Consider the following 25,291-nt stretch of genomic DNA (forward strand, 5'->3'; position numbering starts at 1 on the left):
CTTCTAAGACAAGGAGTGAAAACAGCTCTACCTTATACACAGAAACAAACAGGGATGCTGCCAAATTGAGGAGATGAAGAAATATGGCCCAAATGAAAGAACAGAACAAAATCCCAGAAAAGTACTAAATGAAATGGAAATGGCCAACCTATCAGATGCAGAGTTCAAAATACTGGTAATGAGGTTGTTCAGATAACTCATAGAATATGGCAAAAAAGTAAAGGAAGAAATGAAGGTTATACTAAGTGAAATAAAGTAAAATCCACAGAGAAGCAACGGTGAAGGGAAGGAAGCCAGGATTCATAAACATTCGACCAGAACAGGAAGAAGAAACAAGGGTACAAAAGAGTGAGGAGAAGCTTAGGAACTTCTGGGACAACTTTAAACATATCAACATTCAAATCATAGGGCTACCAGAAGAAGAAGAGCAAGAAATGGAAAACTTATGTGAAAAAGTAATGCCTAATTTGGTGAAAGAAATAGACATACAAGTCCAGGAAGCACAGAGTCCCAAACAAGCTAGACCCAAAGAGGATCACACCAAGACACATCATAATTAAAATGACAAAGGTTAAAGATAAAGAGAGAATCTTAAAAGTAGCAAGATAAAAAAGAGAGTTACCTGCAAAGGGGTTCCTATAAGACTGTCAGCTGATTTCTCAAAAGAAACTTTGCATCCAAGAAGGGACTGTCAAGAAGTATTTAGCCCTGGCTGCTGTGGCTCAGTGGATTGAGCGTTGGGCTGCGAGCTAAGTGTCGCTGGTTCGATTCCCAGTCAGGGCACATGACTAGGTTGCACGTCAGGTCCCCAGTTGGGGGCGCAAGTGAGAGGCAACCACACAGTGATGTTTCTCTCCCTCTCTTTCTCCTTTGCCCTCTCTCTAAAAATAAATAAACAAACACAAATAATTAAATAATTTTTTAAAAAAGGAAGTATTCAAGTAATGAAAAGCAAGAAACTACAGCCAAGACTACTCTGTCCAGCAAAGCTATCATTTAGAATGGAGGGGCAGATGAAGTGCTTCCCAGACAATGTAAAGCTTAAGGAGTTCATCATCACCAAGCCCTTATTATATGAAATGTTAAAGGGACTTACTTAATATAAAGAGGATCAAAACTATGAACATTAAAATGACAACAAACTCAAAACTATCAACAGAACCTAATTAAATAAAACAAACTAAGCAAACGACCAGAATAGGAACAGAATCATAGGTATGGGGATCATTTCGAGGGTTATCAGCTGGGAGGGGGAAAGGGGAGAATGAGGGAAAGGTGCAGGAATTAAGAAGCATTATTGGTAGGACAAAATAAGGGGATGTTAAGAATAGCATAGGAAAGGGAGAAGCCCAAGAACTTACATGCACGACCCATGGACATGAACTATGGGGAGATGTGGCTGAATGGAAGGGGAATACTGGGGAGAGGGAGGCAAATGGGGAAAAATTGGGAAGACTGTAACAGTATCATCAATAAAATATACTTTAAAAAAGGAGGGGAACACTACTTGTAGTATTGAGTCTTTATTTCTGAGCAAGTATTTTATTTCAAGGCAAGTTTTAGACTCCTTAAAATGAAGCATTTAGTGGAAAAAAAACTTATGGTGGAAGAGATTCTGATATTCTGCCTCCTACTGTGTTGGCATATATGATAGTTACCAGCCACATGTGGCTATTTTAATTAATATGCAACATTAAAAATTTATTTACTTAGTTGTAGTACATTTTAAGTGCTTAAGGCCCACATGATAAGTAACTGCTTTTTGCACAGTGTAGACATAGAATGTTCCCATTACCACACAAAGCTCTGGGCAGCACTGTAGTACAGAACTTGAATCAAATCATACTTAGGGTCTTTTGTAACCTGTTGAGTTGATTTGCATATAATCAAACAAGCGAAAATCTGAAAAAGAAATGGTAGGTAATGGGAATAATGAATGGACCAAAATTGAACACTATGGTAAAAGTTATATATATAAAAAAAAAATACATAAGACTTATTTTAAAAGCCTCACAGAGAAAGTTAAGAAAACATTGCTTAAGAGTGACTTTGTTTAAAGCAGTGGTTCTCAACCTTCCTAATGCCGCGACCCTTTAATACAGTTCCTCATGTTGTGGTGACCCCAACCATAAAATTATTTTCGTTGCTACTTCATAATTGTAATTTTGCTACTGTTATGAATCGTAATGTAAATACCTGATATGCAGAATGTATTTTCATTGTTAGAAGTTGAACATAATTAAAGCATAGCGATTAACCACAAAAACAATATGTAATTATATATGTGTTTTCCGATGGTCTTAGGCAACCCCTGTGAAAGGGTCGTTTGACCCCCAAAGGGGTCGCGACCCACATGTTGAGAACCGCTGATTTAAAGGGTTATGGTTCTTAGGAGTTGAATGTTATCCTTTGATTTAGGCACTTCATCAGTTTATTGGAGATTTACCTATGTTAAACTTTATGTCAGGGCGATTTGCTTCAACTAAGATGTTTCTGGTTTTGAAGGCAATACTATTTCTTCATAGAGGAAAAGAAAAAATGGGGACATAAAGCACAGAAAACAGAACATTGTGGTTTTAGAATATAAAAAATCATATGTTGTTTTGTGAGTTTTAAGAATTTATTTTTATTTATTTATTCTATTACAGTAGTCCCAGTTTTCCCATTGCTCTTTCTCCTGCCCTGTGCACCCCCATCCCCCACTCTCAAAATTAGTCCTCACCCTGTTGCCCATGTTCATGGATCATTTATACCTGTTCCTTGACTGGACCCTTCTCCTTCTTTCCCCCCTTATCCCCCTCTCCCCTCCCCTCTGGTCATTGTCACTGTGTTCCTTGTTTCCATGCCTCTGATTCTATTTTGCTCATTTGTTTGTTTTGTTCATTAGGTACCTCTTACAGGTGAGATGATTAATGGTATTTGTCTTTTGCCGCCTGGTTTATTTCACTTAGCATAATACTCTCCAGTTCCACCTGTGCCATCAAGAAAGGAGGAGTTCCTTCTTTGTTTCAGCTGTGTAGTATTCAATTGTGTAAATATACCAGTTTTTGGTCCACTCATTTACTGATGGGCACTTAGGCTGTTTCCAGCACTTGACTATGGTAAATAGCACTGCTGTGAACGTAGGGTTCATAGTTTCTTTTGAATTGGTGTTTCAGGGTTCTTTGGGTATAATCCCAGCAAAGGAATAGCTGGATCAAAAGGCAGTTCCATTTTTAGTGATCCACAGTCTGTGGCTGTCTCCTTTAGTTGTTAATCTAGTCAATCTGTAATCAGCAGTCAGGTTTAAGCTCCGCAGGGTGGGGCAGAATAATTCCTGCAGGTGGGGCTCTTGCTTCCCCTCAGGCTGATGCCACTTGGAGAGGAGTGCTCTACCTGAGACAGATGACTCCTGCAGTATGGGGAATGACTCAGCACAGGGATCCTGGCAGCTGCCCCTTCAGTTCTCTCCCCAAAGCCACAATCCCCAGACTCCTCAAGCATCTCTAGTCCACTCTGACTCCCCCTTTTGGCGGAGCCCAGCGTTAGTGGCTGCAAACAAAATTTTATGCATTGGCCCTTTAAGAGGCTTTCTGTGTCTCCAGTTGTCTCTCCCTGGTAGATAAACCCTGCTGCTTTTCGGAGCTGGATGTTGTCTGGGTTCCTTTCTGGCTCTGGTGCTGTAGACTAGGGAAACCAGCTGGGTGTTTCGAGCTGACACTTTTTACGGGGAACCCCTCCCTGGTCACTGAAATTTCCCTCTGGCTCTTCATCTGCCACCTGTAGGAGCCCAGCCAGCCTTAATCACATCTCCTCTGCACTTTGTACCAGTCGTGTTGTGGTGGAGTGGTTTCTTCTGTCTGTCCGTGGTTATAAAGCTTCTCTCCAGCTATTGTTCAGTTGGTTATTCTTGATGATTTCTCTACAATTTAGTTGTAATTCCAGATTGGTTCTGGGAGGTTAGTGTAGCTTCCACTTACTCCTCTGCCATCTTGGATCTCTGGCATCGATGAATCTTAAAAATATTATTCTGGCAGCAGGCTGCCCTGTCTGGCCACTGCCGGGCTGGGCACCACGGGGACTCACCGCAGCAAAGGACCTCCTGGCTGGATCCCGGGCTCCGGATGCTCTCTAAAAGCCACAGTCTCTGCCGCTGCCACTGCCAACCACTCCAATTAGACATAGCTTCATAAGACCTAGAAGAGGTTTTACTTTCCCATGCCAGTGAGAGTCATACTTGTATTTATTACCAAGGACCTGAAGGATGAGTTTTAAGAATTTAACACTATAAAGAGCATCTAGTTCCTTACAGTGCTAATCAGATAAAGTACTTACAACATGCTTAAGATATGGAAAGATTTTCAAACATTTATTGAGCTGTTTAAATTTGGGGTGAAAAATGGAATGTTTTTTGAAGTATTAATGCCTTGAATAAGAAGTTAGTAAAATTAAAAAGAAGCAATATTTGAATAGAAATTCTATAAAAGTAATAAAGTAAATTAACTCAGAGTTTTTTATTTCCAGGTCACCTCTGGAAGATCAAGAGCTGAATATGAGTTGACTCTGAAGTCTTACATTTTAGTGGATTAGATAAGGAGGCACTTTAATAAACAGGGTACCCTATTTTTAATGGATATTCCATGCAATTTTATTAAATCTGTTAAGTATTCCCTGCAGTTAGCAAAATGCCTGAAATATGCTAAATACTCAGTGAACAGATTTTGAAAGCATAAATCAATTTAATTTGATATCACAGAACTAATTACATAAAATTTAGTCAAATATAATCTAGTATAAAAATATCCTAAATGCAATTCTTAGCTTTATTTGCTTGCCTTATTTTAACCAAGGCAGATCAGAAAAGGACAATCCTTTACAATTGAAAGTGATTCTGTGAGATTTAGACAGGCAGCATTGAGAGATATTTTGGGGAAACTTGGGGTTAATTTGATAATTTCTTTAACAATGTTTTAGGGATATTTATTATACTTTCCTTCTTTTAATTCCTCATTCTGGCATGTATTTTCTGAGAGCAAGTATTGGCATTAGAAATTATTAGAATCTCTGCTGATTTGAGGGCAAAATTCATGTGTTCGGTGTTCTTTACCATAATTAGGATCTGAGTATAATTATATGGTACTATTCTTCTTTAAGATAAGCAACTAAGTTTAAAACTGCTTATAAATCTTCGTAATTTGTATTTTCTTTCCACTAGTGGATTTTGTTAAATGTTTTTGTTTATTTCATCCTAATTAATTAAAACACTTTGTGAAAGCTTACATATAAGTTGTACTGAGCTGTGGGAACACAAATATGAATCATACTTTGTTCTTGCCCTCAAGGATCTTGCATTTTAATGGGGGATGTATGGCAGAAGCATATTGTAACAGTGCCTAATAATGGGATTTAGGAAATGCTACTCAGTTTGGCATATTGACTACTTTAGGTTAAAGCAATTTGAGAAATGGCATGTGTAGGAGTGACTTTCTGACCTACCACTGAAACAGGTTGTAAAACTCTCATGTGAGAGGTGACTGCCATATCTGGAGGAGAGGAGCACCCTTAGCTCCGATGATGAAGGAACACAGAGGAATCTGAACAGTAGGCCTTGCTAATAAGTTTCACTCTGTTTACTACACTTAGCTTATATTCTTTATCTTTCCATGACTTCCACTCTTCATCAAATGTAGTATAGAACACTCCGGTGTAATTGTTTCTTCAGGGCTTCATTTCTTTCTTTTTTTTTTTTTTTAATTAAGATTTAAAAAAATTGATTTTAGAGAGAGGGAGAGAGAAACATTGATATGTTGTTCCACTTATTTATCCATTCATTGGTTGATTCTTGTATCTGCCCTGACTGGGGATCAAACCCACAACCTTGGCGTATTGGGATGATGCTCTAACCAACTGAGCTACCTGGCCAGGGCTTCTTCATTCCTTTGTGAGGGTCACTTAAAACTTATGTTAAATACATTTGTATGCTTTACTCTTGATTATCTGTTTTTTTGTTACAGGGGTCCCAGTTGAGAACTTAGAAAGATAGTGGAAAAAGATTTTTCCCAACCCCTACAATATCTATTGACCATATTTAAGCACTACATCTAAGTAGTAGAATTAAACAAGGGAAAAACATTTTTATAATAAAGCCATGTTCAAATTCTTTATTGTAGACCTTCCCTCTATATTATCATCGTGAAAATAGTATGTGATATTCAAGTAATATAAGAGATAGCACATAAGTTTTATGTGCTATTTGTAGATATTTTTTAAACATATACAAGCATGGTAGGTATTTTCAGATATATTAAAAAAAAAATTGGAGTACGTAATGCTATCTGTACCTTGCTTTTTAGGTTAACGATGTATCTTGGAATATTTTCCTTATCAGTATGTATCTATCCATCTCATCTTTACTGGTTGCATGATGCTGTCTGTATTTTTATTAAATTCATTTTTTTATGAAAATTTAGGTAGGTTCTAGACTTGTTATGACAAATAATGCTGTATATGTGTCAAGGAGAGAAGAGATGTATGTGTTTTGTGTGCACGCATGTGTTAGTATAGTAGTATGTATAATTACAACAAGAGCTAGGCAGAATCTTAAACTTTTAGTGTAATACATAGAGAGACTGTGTTGGACAATATGGCAGACAGACTGTAAGGTAGCTCCCGTGATCCCTGTCTCCTCTCTCGTGTTCATGACTTTGTATAATCCCTTCCCGTTGAGCAGTTTGGGACTTTCTTCTAAGCAGAAGAATATGCTAAAGATCATGGGATGTTACTTCCTTAATTACATTACGTAAAATGCCATTTTCCTGGCAGACTTGCTTTGAATCCTACAGCCATAAGAAAATGAATTGTTACAATGTCAGTAAACTTGAAGGTGGATCCTTCTGCAGTTGAGCTTCCAAATGAGTTTTTAGTAATGGTTGACACCTTGATCGTAGCCTTGCAGAGGACCCAGCTAAAATGTCAGATTCCTGACCCACAGAAACTGAAATAACTGATGTGTATTGTAAGCCACTAGATTTGTGGTAAATTGTTATAGAGCAAGAAGAGAGAAAATAAAAAATTTAAGCTTCTTGGATATTGCAAGAATATTGTGATAAAAATAATTAAAAGAGTTTTCTGTACGTCCAGAGATTAAAATTTGCTCTTAAGCTAACAGCGAAATAATTCTATTTTCGTCTTGTTACTATAGGGATGACATAAAGCTTTGATTTAGCTCCTAATGCTGTTACCAGCAATTGTGTCCAAAGTACCTGACTCTGAAGACCATGTAAAAATCTAAGGTATTTTATTAATTTATTTAAAAATTTTTATTTATTCATTTTTAGAGAGCGAGAAAGGGAAGGAGAAAGAGAGAGAGAGAAACATTGATGTGAGAGAGGAACACCAATTGGTTGCCTCTTGAATGCATCCTGACTGGGGATGAACCCCCAACACAGGCATGTGCCCTGACTGGGAGTCGAACTGGTGACCTTTTTGCTTTGTGGGACTATGCCCAACCAACCAATTGAGCCACACTGGTCAGGGCAAGCCTAAGGTATTTTTGATGTTAAGTAGGACAGAGGAGGGTTCAAGTGTACCCTGGAGAAATTAGGAAAGCTCAAAATGAGTATAAATCCTATTCCTAATCATTCTTCTTCTATCACCTATATTGTGATTTAGGTTTGGTTTTTTTTCTTTTTAAATTCAGGACATGGATATCATATTCATTTTTTAACGTCAGCCATCCAGCACATTATAGGTGCTCAATAAATGTCAAGTGGCTATTTAAGGATTCTCATCTTCTGTGGTTTTAAAAGGCAGATACAAAGTGATGAATGAACTAATGAAATATTATGCAAAATTTGCATTTAGTAGTCTACTAGAGAAAGTCAGCAATGTGTCCAGCACTGTGTTGTTGTTAGGAATATCCTGTCTCATTTATTTTTGACAAGTATTTGGCAGTTATAGTAGTAATAGATAAAATAATGGTAATGAGAATTGTGCTGTTTTTTTCATTTCACATTTAAGGAAATCGAGGTCTTGGGTGTGAAGAAGCTTGTACAAAGTCATACAACTAGTTTTATCTGATTCTGAAACCTTTTCTCTTACTTATTATTGTGGCAGTAGTAAAGTTCTTACCAGTTCTCATTACTTAAAGTTTTTGTATGTTGTTTATGGCAGTGGGAAGATAACTTATTAAGTATGCTTGGAATGGTAATGGCAGTATGACTTGGGGTTTTGATCAAAAAGTGGTGTAATTATACCATGTAATATGTTTGATACTTATAACTATTAAAACATCTCTGCTGATTTTCCCTTTTGTCTTTTAAAATTTCTTTTTAAAGTTATGTGCAGTAAAATTCTCTTTCTGGTATAAAGTTCTGTGAGTTTTTTTCTTTTTGTAAAGTTCTATGAGTTTTCACAAAGGCATATAATTGTATAATCACCACTACCACAATTCAGGTACAGAGTAGTTCCATGACCTCCCGAAGTTACCCTGTGCTGTTGCTGTGTAGAACCCCAATCCCTAACCAGTGGCTGCTCTGTTCTCTAACCCTATAGTTTTGTCTTTTTGAGAATGTTACTAGAATCATATGGTATGAAACCTTTACGTCTGGTATTTTTCACTTGTTATAATGCTTTTGAGATTCCATTATGTTGTGCGTATGAATAATGACTCTGTTACTGGAAGAAATAGGTTTCTCTGTGGTGCTGAGGGAAAAGAATTTCACAAAGGAGGAGTTTTAAGTGATAGTGGCAAGTTTCTTAGAAGCTAAAAGTGATAGTATGCTCTCGGAGAGGAAGAGAGTGGGCAGTTTAGAGGGCAGTGGCTGCCCTGAGGTCTGTTAGACTTCACTATATTTCCTTGGGTTTGGGAGAGAGCAGGCTTTCAAACTGTCCAGTCTCTTTCCTGGATTTTCCAGGGCCTGTGCCCTCCCCTTTTGTGGCCGCCCTTTTAGTTCCTACTGCGCATGCCTCAGTTCCACTTGGTCATTTGGCTTCTACTGTGCATGCACTCAGTAAAAGGCGTTTCCTCTGTGCCATCTTGGGTTCTGTACGTGCACTTAGTAAAAGGAAGTCCCTCACCATTTTCTCCTTTCTCCCATTACTTGGGCGGTCTCCCTGGGGTTCCTGAAAAGCTGTCTTTCCTGCCTCCTCGGGTGTTTTATTCCATTTGGCAGAAAAATGTCAGTTACTCCCCAGGGTGACTGAAAAAGCTATTTTTTCCCTTCCCAATTAGGCTTAATCAGATGTCTGATTCTGTTCGCTCCCTCCTCTTTTGTTACCATCTAACTAAATGTATACTCTTAACAATCCACACGCCCACCCCCCTAGAATTCTGAGCCCTGTGATCTTACAAGAGTTTTCCTTATTTATTCCCCTATCATTTCTGAGCTTTGGCTGACACTAATGGCACTAACTGGGTCTCTGATCCCTCTCTCCTTAACAAGGGTGATTTAAGCTACTCACTTTCTGGTTGTGGAGGAGAGATATAAACCGTTCGCTCCTAAGTATTTTTGGTTAGGGAAGATCCGCAATCAGGATATATACAAGAATCAACCAGTGAGTGCCTAAATAAATGGTACAACAAATCAGCCTTTCTCTCTCTCTCTCTCTCTCTCTCTCTCTCTCTCTCTCTCTCCCTCCCTTCCTCTCCCTCTCTCTCTCTCTAAAAGCAATGAATAAAAAATATATAATAAAAACATCTTGTGATTTATTAGCAGGCTGTTAATTGCTTGGCCTTGTTTAATTATCTTGTCTTAGTTTCCCTCATTTGACTTGTCAAGGAATTTTCCTAGCTTTTTACTATACTACCTCAACACCAGTTACTTATATTTTGTATCATTAGATGTCCTACCTGTAACTGCAGATCTGTTCATTTTTCTCCAAACTTTCTCTTTATTCTATGGATTAGGCAAGTTTTATTGATTTATTTTCAAGTTCCTTGATGTTATTTTTGTTATCATTCTCCTATTATGCTCATCTAATGAATTTTTCACTTTAGTTATTGCTTTTTTCAGCTAGATCTGAATTACCGTATTTTGGATAGTTTTTACTTCTCTATTGAGATTTCCTTCTGTCATTGTTCTCTTAGTTCACTGGATATACTGACCTTTAATTGTTTGAATATATTTATAATATGTGCTTTGAAGTGTTTATTTGGACCCCCTTGGAGTCAGTTTCTTGTGACTACCTTTTTTTGTCTTGTTTCTTTGCATCTCATAATTTTTGGTTGAAACCTAAACATTGTAGTTTATTATGAGGATTTCTTTTTTCTTTTTTTGTTTTTTTCTTGTGTACCTTTAATTTGCCTGGACTCAAACTGCAGCTGATGATCTGTCCTTAATTCTCCTTTCATCTATTTGTTTTTTTAGCTTGGTCTCCTGGGCAGTAGGATGGGGGGAGGGATCTCCTGCATGTGTTGAGTGAGTCAAAAATTGGGGCAGAGATTATACTCAGATTTTGGAACTCACCTTCCTTGTGGTTCTATTGCTGAGGATTCCTTCCTGATTTCTCATTGGCCAGTGTTGGTCTCTGTTGTCTGACACCCAAGCCTTTAATGACTTTGGCTTTCTGGTGCTTGGGCTGTGCATGGTTGGAGAATGCACTAGGTTATAAAAGGGTCAAGCTCGTGGATGTTATACCAGCTTTCTAAGGTAAATTTCTCTGTAGCATACCATAGAGCTACCTAGGTTTCCCCATGCATGTGTAGGTTAACTGAGCAGAGTTTATGCTCAGATTTTTGGGTCTCACCTCTCTGTGGTTCTTTTAGTCCTAGTATATCTGTCTTAAATTTCCAGCTACACTTTCAGCCTTTAACTATTTTCTTAGCCACTTGAGCTGTGTGGTTCCCTGGTTTTTTTCACAGTGTTTGTGGTGGGTAGGGAGGGCACTCAACATAAAAATTTAAAACTGAATTTATGATTCTATTCACTTTCAATTGTAGGCTTTCTAAGAGTAAGCTATTCTTTCACTACTGTATGCTTTGGGACACTGTTCAGTGCTTTTAAACAGTTAAACAGTTGTGCTTTTTAAAAATAATTTATTCAGATTTTTTTTTCTCTTTGACAGTTATCTGTGGTGTAGTACTCTGTTCCTCTAGGCTTTCCAGTTCTTTTTGTAGCTAAAAATGATTGTTTAGTTTCTCACTAAGGATTTATCTTACACTTAGAGTGGGCTAGTCAGCAATCATGAGGAAATTATAAAAACTTTGTAGCACTTTTTCAAAGCTTTCATGGTTGTTATATCTATATCATTTATTTTATACATTTCAGGCTTGTACAGTCTCTTTTATTCCTGAGACAGGAGGCTTATTAAATGATCCCTCAAGCTTCTGGCCCATCAGAAATTCTTCATCAAGGTCTCTCTTGTCAAGTGATGTTCGGTGCCAATTCAATACCAACAGGAATCCCCAGTTTGGGTTGCGGTGCGAAAGAAGCTTTATTCAGTAGTGACACTGCATGGAATAGCACTGCTTTGAGGCTGCCCTAGGCCAGTCTGCTCTTCAGCTAGGCTACGCAGCTCTGGTCTGGTCTGGTCTGCTCCACTCTGGCTCTCTGCTCTGGCTAGATGTCTTCTGTGTTTCAGCTGTAGGGGGGAAAAGCAGTCTTCTATCTCTGGTTGAAGGGAAAGTGTGCTTCCAGAGCCAGAGGGAGCTAACTTATATGGACAGACGTCCCTGCCCCAGTCCTTGATTGGCTTGTCCTCATGCAGATGAGGATTCCAAGTCCTTGTAGTTTGTTTGGTCCAAAAGGCCCTGTCCTTACTGGTCAGTATGAGAGCTGGCTAAGATGGCAGAAACACAGTGCAGACAGGCAGTTCAGTACAGGCTTCTTCCTGAAGTACAGTTTGCATGAGAGGTCCCTGTGTAGAAACATCTGCTAGACTCTGTTACTAAAATTTGAGACCAGTTAGCCTCCAGGAGCTTTTAGTAGGCATCTTTCTTATTCAGGGTCCACATTCTGAAGATGTCCTGTATAGTTAGTATAGAATTAAATGTGTGAAATCAGGTTTTGCTTCTTTAGTTTGCAATTCTCAAGTTAGTTATTCGCTCTCTGGGGCTCTTTCTCATCCTCTTTGTCTTTTCCGTATAGGAAAGGTGATCTGAAGACATTTTACTAGCTTGGGTACCTTCTTGACTACCTCTTTATCAGTCTCTAACACCCACACTTCTTGATATTTGGCTTTCTATGCGCTGAAGGCAATCCTTGGATCTTGGCCCTGGCATCACCATGTGATTATGTTCTTTTCATTGTTTTCCCTCTTGCTTTTACAAATAAATGCAAAAAGGAAAAATAGCATTCAGTGTGTTTTGTAGCAAGCTGTTATAGAAGCAGCATACATCCCTAGAAGTGAGACCACCAACCTCCTTCTCTGGGAACTACACTCAGCATCAGGCCCCATATAGCTTCGGACTGTGTCTGTGAGCATTTGTGCTTTATTATTTATTTTTTACATCTGTTAGCAAGATGTGTCCCAAGATACCAGAAAAGCCTAAGAGAGTTTGTAGGGCTGTTACACTTAGCATAAAACCGGACTTGTCAAGCCTATTTGGTATAATTTGGTAGGTTATTTTTGGGTCTGGAAATGCTCAAAAATTTTTCCACATAAATTAATGGTAATTGTTTCTTCACTTTATGAGAGGTTTTGTAGCTGAAAAGGGAGCTACATACTAAGCCTGAAAGCTCAGGGTCCTACAAACCCAGAGACTGAAAGTAACCCCACAGGGTGTCTGAACGTAAAAATTCCTAATAGTGGGGCATAGTGGCTAGTCAAGTCCTAGGCCTGTATCTTCCTTGACAAAGGCCTGTCTTTACCTTTGAAATTGTTGGTTCTCTTTGTGCATCTAAGGTAATAGTTCTTTGAAATATCGGAGTAATTTTCTTTTCCAGACCCAACTACCAGCACCAGAGCAGGAGACTGTTACAGAACCCCTGGGCTGCTCCAATTGAAAACAAAACCCACGGGCTCTTTAGTTAGGGGCCCGATTGCCTTCTGCCAAAATTATAATTCTCCATACCAGAGTTTAGTGAAAAGAAAAAGAATTATTTATTTAACAGTTATATAGATTTAGATTACTTGCAGATTTCTGCTGTTAAGTCTTATGTTCTTTAAAACACCCATAAACACATATCCTTGCCTCCCTCCTACCAAACCTGGCCAGTCTTAGGAAGGTCAGAAACACCGTTTCCCTACTTTCCAAACACAGTTCAGCTTTACCAGCAGCTGCCAATCACTCAATTCTGATTGGGGAGGTCCTTTCTGTGCTGTGGTGCCCTCCAGTTCTCAATGCAGGACCGCCTGGATTCTCAGCCTCCTTGGAAACTACCTTCTTCCTGCAAACTGCATGGATCTCCTCTCCTTCTCAAAACCACAAGGTGAGAGCCTCTTCTTAAAGCAGCCTGTAGACCCCTTCTCCAAGCCACATGGAGGGAGCACACGAGAGCGAGAGAGAGCTAAAAATGTCCGCAGCCGCTTATATATCCCTGACTGCGTCCTCTGACGCAGTGGGTGTTGCAAACAGTTCTGACCATTCACAGAACCTTAGTAGGCTCTGTCTGCTTTTTCCATACCATCCCCTGGTTCAAGACCCCTCCCATCTACCTGAGGCCTTGGAAGCATCCAAGACACTAGCCACCAGCCTCAGGCACGTGGAGGCATTCTGAAAGCTTCTTTCTTCTCCTCATCCCCCAGCCGCAAACTCTGGGGATTTTTGGGCTCCCCTGTTTCTGTAACAAGACCACGTTGCTATCTTGTTGCCAACATTACTATTTCTGTGTACTGTAAGTATTAACTATCTGGTACCCACTGGCTTAAAAAAATTTTGTGTCTGCCTGTTTTGCTTTTTATTCAATATCAGAGATTTCCTTGCTTTGCGTTCTCCTGTCTCCCTAATATAACACTAATGAATTTCACTTAGCCCTCCTTATCTCTCTATTCCTTTGATTCTGTTGTATAAAATAAGTGGCAAAATTGCTATTTCCCAGAGAGCATTTTCTCAATCCGTTTACTTTTGCTTTCCAGTAGTTGTAGTGAGTTTGGCTCAAATAAACTCATATAAAACTTTTCTTAGGTTGCATGTACTTTTTCATAGGAGCTCTACTCTCAGATAGTTGGGGCACCTTGTATTTAAACTTCCTAGTGTATTGATTCATAGGGAGAACAGAGTAACTTGTCTTCATGTACTATCAGGTTGTTTTACCCTTCTATAGATCGTTGTGTTAATTAATATTACCTGGAAATAGTGTCCCTGGGAACACTTATTTATGTTACTGTAATCCTGAAGATTCTTCCTTCCCCTCTATTTTAGATAGTAATATCCAAAAAGGTAACGGAATCACCTTTTTACCAGTTAACTTTTGATAGTCTCCTGAATTCATGCCTCTAATCAACAGTCCTGTATAAAGATTGTTTCTAGATTACTTAGAATTTATTTTTTTTATCATGTCTAAAAACAGTAGTAGACTATGCTATTTTCTAAGAACTTTGTTTTTAGTAGTCCAGTAATTATTTTTTGGTTGATTATGAGATCCAAACTTTAGTTTGTCTAATACGAAGTAGACATTGGGGATCCAAGTGTCAGATTTTGAAGGAAATTTTTATGGTAAGGAGTTTAGATAAAGAAAATGGAGAGCCATTAGAAGTTTTTTGAAAGGTAATTCTCATTACATGAGAGCAGATGTAGAATTGAATGGAGTGGTAAAGAGGTCAACCAGGAGGCTTATTGATAGTTGTTAAGGGTTTTAACTGAAGGCAGTAGCCTTATAGGTGAAAAGGGAGAGGAGTCAAAAGAAAATTTGAAGTAGGTTTGATAGAGAGAAATGAGAAGTCAAGGATGACCTCAGGGTCATCTCTAGATTAGAGAGAGAGAGAGAGTGAAGTGGCATATGGAGCCATTTGTGGAGTCTTTTTACTAGAGTGAGTTTTCTGAGAACAGGAACAATGTCTGACTTGCTTCAGCATCTTGTAAATTACTTGTCTTTTTGTAGTAGGTGTTAAGTGTTTGAATGAATGGATGGATGAATGAAATAAGATAAATATAATGTCATTCGTATGGCACAGAGAATGGTTAAAACAGAAGAGATCATTATGTAACAGAATCCATGGGCTGTCCGGATTGAAACAGAACCCACGGGGCTGTTCAGTTATTAAAGAGGCCCGATTGCCCACCGCCAGAAGCATAACTCTCAATACCAGAGTTTGGTGAAAAGAAAAAGAATTGTTTATTTAGATTATTTGCGGATTTTTGCCGTTAAGTCTTATTTTCTTTAAAACACCCACAAACATATAGTTCTGCCTTACCCTACCAAACCAGGCTAGTTTTAGAAAAGTCAAAGATACAGTCTTCCTACTTCCCAGACACAGTTCAGTTTTACCAGCAGCTCCCAATCATTGGATCCTGATTGGGGAGGTTTTGCCTGTGTTGCAGTGCTCTCCAGCTCTTAATGCAGAAGGATGTGGTGTTTCCAGCCTCCTTGTAAACTGCATGGAATTCTCCCTTTCCTTTCCAAGCTTCATGGTGTTCCCCTCCTCCTGCAAACCGCGTGCATCTCCTCTCAAAACTGCATGGAGATCCTCTCTGTTCTTCAAACAGTGTGGATCTCCTCTCCTCTTCTCAAAATCCCATGGAGATCCTAGCTAAAATGTCTGCTGCCTATTTTTAAACCCCTGACTGCGTCCTCTGACACAGTGGGTGTGGTAACCAGTTCTGACCATTCACAGAACCTTGCGCAGGCTCTGTATGCTCTTTCTGCACCATTCCGTGGTCAAAACCCCTCCCATCTTGGGGCCTTGGGAGAACCAAAGCTATTTGCATAACTAAGACACTAGCTACTAGCCATAGTCATGAAAAGGCATCTTAAAAGCTGTTCCCTTTTCCCCATCCCCCAACCAGTAGGCTCTGTAACAAATTAGACATTTCAGAATGTATATAATGTGTGATTTGCTTTTTATGTATTTGTAGTTGTAGCTTATTGATAACATTTAAAATTCATTAGCATGTATAGACAAACTCAGGTATATTTTTTCCAGATATCTCAAACTTTAATTTTACTTGTTTTTAGTGTGCTTGTATCCCTGACTATTGGGAGTGAGGAGTGAGGAGTGGGGAGAAAGCTTTCACATGGTGGTAACGAACTTTTGTTGACAAATGAAATAGAAATATGATTTTGCAATTGATTTTTTTTTTTTTTTTTTTTTTGGATAGCCTTCATCTGAATGTTCTTTACTTTCTTGTGGCTGGTTGTAAAATACATGCTTGTTAATTTACATAAGCTTGATTAGGAAGACATATTGGAATATATGTGCTGCCCACTGTAAAATGGTGGAAAATGTACATCTGAATTTACCTTATCTATTCCTTGTGGTTTTACTTTTTCAGTCACTGCATTGCATGGTTTAGGATCCTTCTTCCCTAAATGGTCATTTGTGGCTACCTTAATACACGGCAGGTGTGTCTTACAGTTTCGGGTTAGGAAGAGAAAAAATGCTCTTGTAAAGAAATGTTAATACCTAAAATAGCTTACTGGAAGATCTGTGAAGTAAGGAGACAATGCAGAAGCAAGCCAATGACTCTCAAACAGGTAGGAGATAATTAACAGATGAATCATGGAAAAGGGAGAAGGAAATGACATTCTGCAGCTCCTCACACATATCTCTGGGATCAAAAGGAGAAAGACTGTTGTCACCAAACACAGAGAAATGGGAAGATGTAGCTAGATAACTTTGCAAATAAGTTGGAGATAGAGCTATAACTAGATTACTCTTAGTTAATCACACCCTGAGTTAAGTAGTTAATTGCGTTAGATTGTGAACCCAGATTAACCAGTAATAGAGAAACGGGGTGGGAGGAATAGGAGAGGGGAGGGGGAGCTAATTGCGTGAGGTGGGGGAGCTAATTGCATTACTATAAAACCAGTTTTTTTTGTCTACTTCGTGCGAACATGCTCCTGGCTGGTGGTGTGCCCAACTCTGCAGACTCATGAATAAACACCTCACTTTGCTGCTCAAGTCCTTTGCTTCTCAAGTCCTGAGTCCCGGTGATTTAATGTGAGCGTTTCTCACAGTATTTGTTTAGAATATAAGTTAGCCATTATGCAGTTCTCCTCCTTTCTCCTTTTTATTTTTATTTCACTCATTGATACTTATTTACATATTTATTATATTAAAATATTTATTTACATGATTTCCAGCTTTTAGAAAGAAAATACTAAGTAACTATAAGGAAAAAAGTATAAACATAGCGAAATAGTTTCTCTAAAATGAAGGTATTTCTTTTAATGAGTTCTGAGATAGACTTACAATTTTAGTGCGTTTATCTTTGGCTTTGTGTGTGTGAATGTGTATGTGTGTGGTATTGTACGGAATACCTAATAAAACTCAGGAAGATATGGTCTTTTCCACATTCTGGGTTCCATTTGACTTTTATGCACAACTTCTCCTCACTTCCTTCTATCAAATCCAGCTTGCAAAAGTTTGTAGAAGGTACACAGCTATAGGAGTGGGTGTCCGGAAACCTGGGTTCTAGTCTGACTTAATATACCTTTGTTCAAATTGTTCAACTGCATTTGGTTTTTCGTTTTGTGTTTGCAATCTCTAAAAGTCAAATCTGACCTACAATTTCCAAACAAAATAGTTCGAGCATTTTTAAGATCAACTCTCTATATAAATTCTCATTGTTATTTATAATTCTGTTTATAAGCATTGAGAACTTTGGAAATATTACTAAACTTCTGAGACTTTTTTTAATACTGTACATAGGGATTATAATGCCTACCTTGTAAAGTGCTTGTGAAGATTACATTGGCAAATGAGTATACTTTAAAGTGCTTAGTCCAGGTATTCTGTAAAGCTATTAAGTGAGTTTTCTTATACTTTCATACAACTGTTATAGAAATAAGTCACAAGCCTCACATATGAAATGAATAAAGCATATGAATCATTGATGTGGTAATTGCACTGTAAGGAAACGTCAGAATGCTTACGTACTTTTATTTTTGGGCAAATATTAAATTTTTATTCAAGGTCTTTAACTTGGTTAAAGAGATAACAGTATTGGTTTTTGGTTTTACTAGTTGCTAGATGCTTTGCCGAACAATCCTAAACTTTTAGTATTTAAGAAATGTATTCCAAGTGAAATTTTGTCTCAAAGAATCATTTTCTGGAATTGTTTTTGTCTTTTTTGGTACTGTATTAATATTTGGAAACATGAGGTATCCAGATGGCAGTTAAATATATTTACTAAATATAAATAGCACATTATTAAACTGTTGCAAAACGGTAGCAAATTTAATAGAAGAATCAAATGAAAAGTACCTAAAAAGACTTCTGCTGTTTGTTTTAATCTAATTTGGGGTATTTTGTATGTCTAGTATTTTTAATCTTGTTCATCACTTTTTAAAAAATGTCACGATAATATTAGGAAGTATTTAAAAATTTTTGACTATTTTCTGCATGGAATAGACTTAAAGGTCAACACTACTTTTTTATGTAGGTTATGGGTGCTACATGTGTGCTTTCAGAGCAGTAGTGTGAGAAAGCTTGAAGTGGGATGGCAGGACGGCCTCATGCTTATGACAGTAACTCCAGTGATCCAGAGAATTGGGATCGGAAATTGCATTGTAGACCTCGTAAACTTTATAAACATTCAAGGTAGGTAGAAAATATGTATTTCACATATCAAAGCTCTGATAAAATTGATTTTTATAAAGAACCAAAATGCATTTGGTTGTGGCAAGTCCTGTTAGAGGATGGGGTTTACAAAATATTTTGAATGTTTGCGTTTCTCTTTAGTTACGTTTAGAGAAACAATTCTTTTCTTTTTCTTATATTTGTATTTTTTTGGATTTTTATTTCTGATTGTAAATAATGTGAAAACTTCTTAGTTAACCCCATGAATAATGCAATATTTAATTTAATTAGGCACTCTGGCAAGGCAGTTTCGTTCTTTGTATTTAAAATTCTCTACTGGGGATTCATTTTATTTTCTAAGTACATTGTGTATAGATTATACAAGATAATTTATAGGCTTCTTTTCAGTCTTTGCCTCCATACATTTTTAACTATGTGAATTTATATTGTGTTGTCATCCTGATCCTAATGGAAGAATCAGTCTTTCTGCAGTGACTCCACTGGTTCATTTAAAGTTTGATGCATTAAATAAAATATATTTCAAAAGTTTTAGCCCATTTATAATTTTTGAAGCTTTCATTTTGTGCTGTGTGGCTTAAGGACCACCTTATTTAGAACACTAAAGTGATCTGATATTTTAAGGTGTTAATTAACAGCTCATAAACTTCACATATTTATTGTAGGTATGGAAGCACGTTTTCATAAAGTGTTGTGCTTTATGAATATTTACTTAGGGGATATTGAACATTTAACTTACATAAATGTAAAATTCTCCTGATACTGAAAACTAATATCAACTTTCTTGAAAAAGAATTAAAGAATACCGTGATATTGAACTTTTTTGTAATTTTAAAGAAATAATTCAGGTACTTTTAAATTGTATGCTGCAGCTAGAAAATATGAGTGGCTGGTACTGTTTAAGTCTCCTGACAATGTCTACCTTTATTATAGACTATTAATGTGGTGAGGTCTAAAAATGAAAATGTTAAGTTGATTTTATTAATTTATAAGTACATACCAATGATATGAGTGTTTTGGGGTTTGTTCATTTGTGTGTATGTGTGTTTTGTGTGTCCTTCAACTGATGGCTCTACTCTAGTTCTTTATCTCTGTCCTGCTTACATGGATAATTATTTTGTCTTTGAGATTAAAGATACTGGTTTTATCTCCTTAAGTGTGGGGCTATATTTATATTTGTTATGTTGTATATATATTTTCTGGTGAATTGTATGTTATCCTTCCTAGTTCTTAATATTCTTCTGCTGTTATACAATAGTGCATTATATATGGAGTGGTGACGGTGAAAATAAGCTGTTTGTTTTATAAAAGCTACATGCGTATAAAAACTACTTTTTTCATTGCTGTTATTTTAGTAACACATATAGCATCAGTAATTTTTGGTGCTCTTTTTAGGTAGACTCCTGCAGTACAGAAAATAAATACCAATACAGGAATTTTTCTTTTAATGAAAATATCGTGAAATCCTTTGTGCTTATTTTCGCCTCACTTGTGGACCTCTTGTTCTGTGTATTTAGGAACATATTTAGGTTACTTTAAAAAATATACAATTGACTTTTTAAAAATGGTGTTTACTAAACTGATAGTAACTAAATTGATTGAGAGGTTTTAAATACTAACAATCAACAAATATTGTTCAGAACCTGCATTCAGTTCAAGAGAGATTCAGAAATTTGTCAGGGTATCACCGTGGGATGCTTTAATAACTACATAGGGAATAATTAGAGAATGGTAGGGCACTAAACTATGGTAGAGAGTTATAGTAAAATAAGAGTTCAGAGAGGGACTCAGTGAAAGAGACCTGAGCTAATCCTTGGATGATTAAGTAGATTCCTTCCAGGGACCTTCTGGAGATTATCTTGACTGAATTTGAAGGTGGAGTTCTCTGAATAGTATTACTTGTTTCCATTTGACAGATGAAAAGAATAAGGTTAAGAAACTTTGCTAAGGCCATCCAACCTGTAAATGGCAGTGTGTGCTTCTATCTGCTCTCATCCTTTTTTGAATCTTGTATATTTTATTTAGAGATGTTTGATTAAAAGAAAACCAGATGAAACACTGGCTTAAGTTAGGGATTTATTTTTCTTGTACATAAGTCCACAGGTAGGCAATGCCTGATGTAGATTTAGTAGCTTAAGGATGTTAGGATCAAAAATCTTTGATTTTCTTGGCTTTTCGTCATGATCACAAGATGGCTTTACCGTAGCTTCAGCTATTATATCCAACTTCCAGATAAGGAAGATAAAGATAGAAGGGGACAATGGGAAAGGGGTTTTATTTATATTTATTTATGTTAAATTAAATTTCTCAGTAATTTCCACAAGGCATCTGTTTATAAATCATTGGTAGAGCTATGTCATATGGTTATCTCTGGTTAAAGGAGGCTGCGAAATACAGGTGGGTACATTGCCACCTCGAATAGAATTGGGAATTGAAATTTACAAAATGTAAATGTCTCAGCCTGTTTAGGTATGCTATTAAAATGGTATACAGTAGGCTGGGTAGCTTATAAACAACAGAAATGTATTTTACCTGGTTCTAGAGGCTGGAAAGTCCCAAGATCAAGGTGCTGGCATATTCTGTATCTGGTAAGGCTTACTTTCTGGTTCAGACAACCCTCTTTTTTGCTGTGTCCTCACATGGAGGAAGGGGCTAGGAATCTCTTTTGGATCTCTTTTATAAAGGCACTAATCCCACTCAGGAGGGCTCTGCCCTCATGACGTGAATCACCTCATCTCCAAATGCCATCACATTGGGGGAACATTTCAACATATGATTGGGGTACACAAACATTCAGTCTTGAGCAGTGAAGGAGAAAGAATACTTTATTGTCTTTGTAGTTAGTTTAAAAACTTGTTTAAGTTAGTTTTTTCTTTGTTCTCTTCACAATTTAGAATAGCCTCCTTTTCCCATCTTTTTTCCTTTGATTCCCCCCGCCCACCTTTGCTACTGGCAAGGATAAAAATAAATTTATTGAATTATAAAAGTGACAGTAATATTGACTTTTTATGTGTACCCTGTCATTTAGGTTTGAGAGTTTGGTGGGCATTGCCTATGTCTTCTCTTTCATCAAATATAACTTTAATGTGCTTGTTTTTCTGAGCTTTATTTTGAATGTAGATCTAATATGTGATACATTGATAAAAGGTAAGACAAGGCTGGAGGTTAACCAGCACATGGGTAGCCTTCTGGTGCCTATGATCCCTCTCCTCTGCAAGTGCATACAAATGAATTACATAGTTTAAAAAAAATTACTGAACTTTGTTTCTTTCTCAGTAGTTTTATAGTTACTGGTAGTTTGCTGAGAGGTTAAAGATCATTTCAATTAAAGAATATTTGGTCTGAATTATGACAACTTTTAAAAAAACGATATTAAGGCATTTTTTGCTATTTAAAAAGAAAAAAACAAAGCACCCTTTCTATATAATTAATGTTAAAATACCCAGATTGATAATATGCTAAAAGCTCTTGAATATATGAATTGGGTTGAATCTGACTATTTAAAACTCAAATCTGCAGTCTGCTCAGGTTACTCGAGATAAATGCATCATATGTTCAATATCAGACTTTGCCGCAAGGTTTCATTTCCACATAGAAATACGCATGCTTGCTTCTTCTGAGACTGCTTGGAGGTTGAGCTTTACAGCTTCCCTTTTAAGTCGCTCCGTAGTCCCAGCAGCAGTTTAGAAATGGAAAAGTTCTGTTGTTTAAGAGTAGTTCTTAGTGGGTTCTTAAAGTACAAATAATATTTTCTCTTTGGTTTTAAAGAGAAGCTTTACTGTCCAGAATAAGTACACAATGAAATATTGAGAGAAAAAAAAAAGTTAGATGCATCCTAGTTTTCTAAAATCTGGCAGGCTGACAGAGCTAGAATTAGCTTTACAGATGGCTTTTGGCAACATATCTTCATATCACTAAGCTCTTATCTCCTGAGTTTTCTTCCTCCTGTCTATCAATTACAATAGCCAATCACAGCACAGAAATGAGGAAATGGGATGATCACAGCTCACAGAATGCTGTTTGGTTAGAAACGTCAGTGCTGCACAACCTACGGCTGAGTCAGTGTCTGTGAGAAAATGAACTGAATTAATGTATAGAGGGGGTTGTATCTCTGAACATTTAAAGCCTAAATAACCACAATAGCATCATTACACAGTAGAGGGAAGAAAGCCAGTGGAAGTCTGTGGACAGGTGAGGTAGGGGGAGACTGGGAAATTTTCTGATAATTCAGAGGAATCTTGAAGATGATGGAAATATCAGATGTGCTAAAAGTTCCCTAGTAATGTCCAAGGATGCTGACCTGGCTTTCAGTGCTGCATTGTTTGAAAAAGCAGAGTCCCTTTATACTCTGATTTCAAAAATTTTTTCTTGTTTTTGTGTGTCTACCCTGGCATATACTAAAGTAAGGTGTGTATTCATTTATTACATGATATTGCTGGGTTATAATTCTATACATGTATGTATATGAGTGAGATTGAGAGATGTTTGGCCTTTGTTTATTATGCTCATTTGCATTTCTGAATTTAAAAGATCTTAGGTCTTGATGGCCAGTTTAATGGCAAGTTATTTAAAATAAATTGTATATTGGTTTAATGGGTTTGATGTTTTTTATTTCGTTTAAAGTCTTAGAATCTTCATGTAATTTAAGAATGCATTATGTTTGGTATTGTTTTTTATGAATATCAAAAAATTTAAGGAAAGGCTAATTTTGAAATAATGTTTTTGATATATTTGAAGAAGTTTTATATAGAGAGAAATAGAATGAGTGAAATAATTTCCTAAAGAAGAAAGTGAATATATTTTTACTTTTGAATGAATTAGGATGAGTTGAACCACTTATATGTAGTAGTATTTTACAGAACCAAATGTATTTGAATGATAAAGTCTTAATTGGTTAAAATTATTATTTTTAGTTTATAGGGCATAGACTTTGAATAGATGATCTAGATACTGCTACTGAAAGAGAGTATAAGCAGATAAGTTTTTGGATTATTTCTACTTGACCTTCAGCCAGACAAAATTTCTAAATAAAGCTAACTATTTTTGCCATGACATTTTAAATATTAACAGGTGACATAGCTTACTTTATTGGGAAATTTTAGCACAATTTAAAACATTTTGAATTTTTTTTTTTTTTGCCTTTACTCCTGTTTTTATTTATGATCCTTCATTTTGTAGGAAGGGAGTATTGGGGGAATATACATTTTTATATTATTTTATTATTAATGTATTTAAATATTAAATAGTTAATAGCTATATCCTTTCCTTGAAATGTCAGGAAGTTCTTGTGATTTCCCCCATTTAATTTCTAAAACTTTGAATGGTCATCTTGATGGTTGTCGTGACTTACATAGTTAGACTAACTAGTATTATCTAGTACTGGCTTTTGGTTTGGTGTCCAGAAATGTTTTTCTAAGCTTGTTATAGTAGTAGAGTTATAAAAGCAGAAATCTCAAGCTAGACCTTTTTTATTGTACTTTATAGAGTATTATCCTCTGGTTCTGCTGAGTCTTTTAAAATTATAATACTTGTGTTGTAAAAATGATACATCTTTATTACATAAATTTGATAAGTACAGAAAAGCACATGGAAAAAATAAAATGTTATGATCAAAGAAAAATACTTTAAATATTTTTACATATAACCTTTTTTCTGTGTCTGTATAAAACTAGAAAATCATACATATGCACTTAAAGTGATTTTGGGATATTACTGTATGTACTGTTATATAACTCATACCATAAAAATAAAAAACTTAGTCATGAGCATCCCCAATGTTATAGAATAGTCTTCTACAGCAGAATTCCTAAGAATTCCTTAGTGTTTTCGTTTGTGTATTTTATAATTTATTTCACCAATGATTCTACAGTATAAATTTCTCCAAAAAGGAAGAATATTTTAGGGAGTTAAGTAAAAATGTAATTTTGATATTTTTTGGACAGATCCTTAGCGTTATTACATAATGAACTCTTCAAAGGTATGCATGCTACCTTTTTTAAAAAAATCCCTCAGGTGGGAATGTTTATTAAATTTTAGAGAGAGGGGATGGCAGAGAAAGAGAGAAACATTGATTGGTTGCCTTCCATACATGCCCCAACCAAAGATTGAACCCACAATGTTGGTATGTGCCTTGACCAGGAAATGAATCCATAACCTTTTCGTGTACAGGATGATGCTCCAACCAAATGAACCACTGGGCCAGGCTGATATGCACACTACTTTAAAAACAAAGCAAATAGCTAAGATTGCCATAGTAAAATATAGAAAAATGAATGTTTTTAAAAATCAGGAAAATGAGCTGAGACTTCAAAAAAAAAAAAAAGAAAAGCTAAGACCAACCAAATGGGTTTCTTATATTACATTTAAAAAGGTAGTCAAGGAAAGTGTAATAATATAGATTGGCATAAAGGGAAGAAAAAAGTCTTATTTAGGAAGAGTAAACCACCAACACCACCGCTAGTAATAGTAATAACAAAGCAAACATTGCTAGAAAGGACATAAAACCAATATGAGTATGGAGAAAGAATGCATCTGGATTAATGAGTTGTCTTCTGGGCTAGTTAAACATTTTATAAAAGGAACTAACTGCCTGCAAAATCTTAAAATTACTGGTATTATTTGTGGTCTTAAAAAGTTTTGGGGGAATACAAAGAGTGCTAAAAGATAGAGGATT

The 25,291-nt window shown here is 36.6% G+C and overlaps 1 protein-coding gene across 5 annotated transcripts in view; it reads left to right on the forward strand.

Annotated features, from left to right (window-relative positions):
• Positions 1-25,291, forward strand: part of BTBD10 (BTB domain containing 10) — an 84,263-nt gene that overhangs the window by 12,496 nt on the left and 46,476 nt on the right. For 2 of the 5 annotated variants that reach the window (XM_090263848.1, XM_090263819.1), the window contains exon 1: positions 18,468-18,621. The exons of 2 other annotated variants lie outside the window; for them this stretch is intronic. In XM_090263848.1, coding sequence (XP_090119974.1) covers positions 18,521-18,621 — 101 coding nt within the window. In that variant the 5' untranslated portion in view covers positions 18,468-18,520. Of the gene's footprint in view, positions 1-7,180; positions 7,272-18,467; positions 18,622-25,291 lie in introns of those variants that run through there. One more of the 5 variants, XM_090263840.1, reaches the window with a different exon arrangement.

The sequence above is a fragment of the Furipterus horrens genome, unplaced genomic scaffold (genome assembly GCF_987537825.1).
Source record: "Furipterus horrens unplaced genomic scaffold, mFurHor1.1.pri manual_scaffold_2, whole genome shotgun sequence".
In the NCBI taxonomy this organism is placed as follows: domain Eukaryota; kingdom Metazoa; phylum Chordata; class Mammalia; order Chiroptera; family Furipteridae; genus Furipterus; species Furipterus horrens.